We start from the raw sequence: 4,776 nt of genomic DNA, 5'->3' as shown, positions 1-4,776 counted from the left end.
ACATATGTGTCAGAATAAGAGTTTCCGGAGGGGTGGAGTGTCACAGAAAAAGTAGTTGAGGACATTTCAGAGGCAGAAAGGCAGTTGGAAAGTAGAGCCAGTGTGAACGGCAGCATTCAGAAAACCTACAAGGTGTGTGGCCAACACCAGTAGGACATAAAGGTGGTGGGAACATAGTGACTGTGGAAGGGAGAGGCCTGCAGATGATCACAAAACCATCACAGGCCGTCACAGACAACAGGAAGCTCTCAATGCCAGCAAAGGAACCAAAACAGAATTGAGTGACTCATTCATTAAGTGAAATGACTGGGTTATTCACCCAGAAATTTACCAGCATATTAGGGACAATGACAGAAGAATAACAAAAGTCAACTAGGGACAAGTTACTGAGGAAAAGTACATTGGAGTGTGGAGACACGAGACAATCTTGATTAATAGGATCATGCCAAGATTCCGAAACAGTGAACATATAAGTGACTGAAAACTCCGTAATTTACTGTGACAAATGTTCATTGAAAACGATGTGAAACTTTGGGAGAAGTTGAGATTAAAAAGTTAAGGCAAATTGGTTACTACTGTCAAAATAATGCACAGTCAATAAAATAGTCCTGCATTATTTGCTGTGGTACCCATATTATTATAATACCTGGTAAGATGTTCTCTTGTACGTAGCTTGGTACTTTTGACAACCATGTGAGTAGAATAGTGTTATTTTTAATGGATGGGAGTATTCCATCCAGATTCACCCTATTTAGGGTTGAAGTATTTATTTCCCCAGTTTCCAAGTGTATGGGCAACTGATACTTCACAGCTGAGCTGCACTGTTGGAATTCCCTTGCTGAAAGGAATTTCCATGCCCAAGATTATACCCTTCCCAGTGGGTGACCCATATTAAAACTGGTCATTATGGAGATACAAACACCTGGGCCATTTTCAGAATTTGGAATATTTCTGCAAGATCGTCTCAATCCCAGGGCTCCATGTGGAAAAGGCTGAGTATCTGTTGCAACTTCATCACAATTCAACGTCTACACAATCCTGCTTCCCTCACTCCCTTATAGGTATTATTTCCAGTAAAATTCCTGCATACAGATATTTATCTCAGAGTCTGTTGCCTAGATCCCAGTCAAATACACCAATGTGTACATAATAAAATTGAGATTAAGAAAAACTACATATTAAAATTGGAATTTAAGTCCAGCTCAGCCAATTCCAAATAGTTTGATACTTGACCAGATACCGCCATTCCACATTATGCTGATTTATCATAGAAGTCCATGGATAAACAAATAAGCCCCTGGGGGATTAAGAAGTATACCTCATTGTAAACATCAAGTTTAATACAGAAAAAGAACATACACAATCAGACAATAAAATTAATGTGAAAACATTTTCTCCTACATAACAAGATGATAGGTAACATGGCTTTACAGTATGTATTTTTGTAAGATCTTCTTTAGGGCCTCTTTCACATCCTTATTTTTCAAACTGTAGATGAGGGGATTTAGCATAGGGATTACAACTGTATAAAAGATAGAGACAATCTTGTCCTGCTCCATTGAGTAGCTAGATGTAGGACGCAAGTACATGAAGAGAATTGTCCCAAAGAATATGGTGACAGCCATGAGGTGGGAAGCACAGGTGGAGAATGCTTTGTGTCTTCCCTCTAATGAAGGGATTCTCAAGATGGCAATGAGTATACACAGATAAGAAATGAAGACAATCATAACACAGCTGATGACATTAAAACTGGAGAAAGCCATGATCACAATGCCATTGATGTAGGTGTCAGAGCACGAGAGTTTGAGCAGGGGTGGGGTGTCACAGTAGAAATGGTTGATCCTATTAGAGTCACAAAAGGACAATCTGAAAGTCATTCCTGTGTGTATTGCTGCATTCCCAAAGCCTGCTAAAAACGAGGTAGCTACTAGAAAGAAGCAAATTCTCCCCGACATGAGAACTGGGTATAACAGAGGGTTCCAAATGGCTGCATAGCGGTCGTATGCCATCATGGCCAACAGGAAGCATTCAGTCCCCAAGAAGGAGCCAAAGAAGTAAAACTGGGCAGCACATCCATGAAAAGAAATGGCTTTATTCTCAGCCACAAGGTTCACCAGCATCTTAGGAGTGACAGAAGAAGAGTAAGAGGCATCAACAAAGGAGAGGCTGCTGAGAAAGAAGTACATGGGAGTGTGGAGACAGGGATCCATCTTAATCAATATCATCATCCCCAAGTTACCCGCCATGGTTGCCATATAGATTAACAGAAACAATCCAAAGAGGACAACTTGTAAATCTGAATTGTCCGAGAGTCCTAAGAGGATAAATTCTGTCACTTCTGTTCGATTCCTGACTTGGACCTCTTTCATATAGCTGATCATTTGAGCTGCAATTTGAGAGAAGATGAAACATGGCATTTGGTTGGATAAATACATGACAAAACTATAAACATCTTTTACCTGACATATGCACACATAAAATCTAACAGAAGAAGATAAAGTGAAAAACATAGTAAAAAGTGTGTTGGACTTGATGTAAAGTCAAGGAAGGAAGGAAGGAAGGAAGGAAGGAAGGAAGGAAGGAAGGAAGGAAGGAAGGAAGGAAGGAAGGAAGGAAGGAAGGAAGGAAGGAAGGAAGGAAGGAAGGAAGGAAGGAAGGAAGGAAGGAAGGAAGGAAGGAAGGAAGGAAGGAAGGAAGGAAGGAAGGAAGGAAGGAAGGAAGGAAGGAAGGAAGGAAGGAAGGAAGGAAGGAAGGAAGGAAGGAAGGAAGGAAGGAAGGAAGGAAGGAAGGAAGGAAGGAAGGAAGGAAGGAAGGAAGGAAGGAAGGAAGGAAGGAAGGAAGGAAGGAAGGAAGGAAGGAAGGAAGGAAGGAAGGAAGGAAGGAAGGAAGGAAGGAAGGAAGGAAGGAAGGAAGGAAGGAAGGAAGGAAGGAAGGAAGGAAGGAAGGAAGGAAGGAAGGAAACTCAAAACAGATGTCCAGCTAGAATCTTCCAAGGAAATGTTTAGGCAACAGTTCCAGTGGAATTCTTCTCCACTTTCACTCCAATTCTTTACCCCTTCCATGACCTCAGATTATTTAGCAATACATAAAACTGTACTGGGCTAGCTGTCAAATCATAGCTCAGCCAAAGTGTTAAATCTTTTATCAGTCACAGCAGGAACTTATCTGACTGTCTAAAATTAAGATCTGGGGCCAAAGTAAACCAATACCTGTGCTAACTTGGAGATAATGGGTCTTCTGAGCCCAGTTGGGGAGAAGAGTGCAAGAATGTCTCTGTTCTCACAGACACTGCCGCACACAGATGTGCCTATCTATGCTTTTCGCCACCTAGTTTCCATTGGGATAGGGGCTCAGTACCCTAACCAATAATAAAACCTGGCAGTTTTATGTGGTATTTTAATGCTTTCATAGTGTTGCACCCATTATCTCATCTGAGCCTCACCATAAATAAATGAAGGAGAGATTGCAGTATCATTTCAAGAGTAATATAAGATTATCTTTCGTTAGATGAGGTTAGTGAAGTGCAAGCTTTCTCAGCTAATAGGTGGTATGGTGAATCATGGGCTAGAAAAATCCTGTACTTGATGCCAAATTATTTGGTTCCCCACAACATTACACCACTTCTCTCCCTATTACGCTGAACATATGTACAGCCCAGGTTTTCTTCCTTGGAATAATATTGCTATTTGAACTTCAAAGAATATCTCCAGAGGAAATTAAAAATAAGGAAGGGATATTTTTCTCCCATCTTCAACCAAGAAGTTTCCCTGAGAATATTATTCTATCAAAAATGGTGAAAAAAATAAAATGCCACAGACATTTTTGTGTATGTGCCTGACACACAAAGAAAGATAATGATGAGCAAAAACAAGTACTGAAGTGTGCTAAAATATATTGCGCATTATCTATGCTCTACAGGCACTGTGGTAAGTATTTTTCCTGCAATATTTTATTTGAATCCTGTGAGTTAGTCAGTATTATAATCCTCTTTTTGCTCACAGGAAATGGGAGGTACAAAAGATTTGTGGCTCTTCTCCACAGTCACAGAGCTAGCCTAATTTATACCCAGCCAATATAACCGTATTTTTTTAACATCTGAGGTTATTGAGAATGACTTTCTTAAAAGATGTGAGCACTAGTACACAGAGCAACTGATATCGTAATTCTCAAAACTTCATTAATAGGCTAGAATGCATTTAGTTACATTAAAAAAAATCCATATATTTCCTGAAGAGAAAATATCATTACAGTTGCCAAAAAATTTTTTAGAACTTGGGTTCATTAATTTGAGTTACTAGCATAATACTATTTGTTTTACATGTGGTGCTGCGAATTACATGCCTCCGTCTCTTCTCTACTCTGACAAATGTATTTTCTACCTCTCTGTAATATTCTCCCTCCCCCTGCTGATATTTTGTAGTAAACCCTCTACTTCAGAGATTCTTGATCTGCTAAGAGTTTGTGAAAATAGTGAGATTTCCTGAGAACTGCTGGTGTTTCATGAGGTCTTAAAATCCTATTATTTATTGCTGCTTACATTTCTTCTAATGACTTACAAATCTTGTAACAACAAAAATGGACAGAGCATTTATTTGACATATTTCTTAGCCACTCAGTGCTCTTGGAACTTTGGATTTATGGGTGACTAGAAAAAGTAACAGGATTGTGAATTTTTCTTCCACTCAGTAAGTTACGTGGGCAGAAAAGAACCCTTTATATCTTTTCCTTACCTTTACCACTGTTGTCTTCTATTTAATCCGTTTGCTTGTTCCTGTC

General features: G+C 39.5%; 1 protein-coding gene across 1 annotated transcript; it reads right to left on the bottom strand.

Moving 5' to 3' along the window:
- Positions 1–1,427: 1,427 nt before the first annotated feature.
- On the bottom strand, positions 1,428–2,381 carry OR5AP2 (olfactory receptor family 5 subfamily AP member 2). The gene has a single exon (XM_017646332.3). The coding sequence runs from the start codon at positions 2,379–2,381 to the stop codon at positions 1,428–1,430; it is 954 nt and encodes a 317-aa protein (XP_017501821.3).
- Positions 2,382–4,776: the final 2,395 nt, after the last annotated feature.

This window comes from Manis javanica, chromosome 11 (assembly GCF_040802235.1).
Source record: "Manis javanica isolate MJ-LG chromosome 11, MJ_LKY, whole genome shotgun sequence".
Classification (NCBI taxonomy): Eukaryota; Metazoa; Chordata; class Mammalia; order Pholidota; family Manidae; genus Manis; species Manis javanica.
The sequence above is the reverse complement of the archived record's forward strand: the minus strand, read 5'-3'. Positions and strand labels throughout refer to the sequence as shown.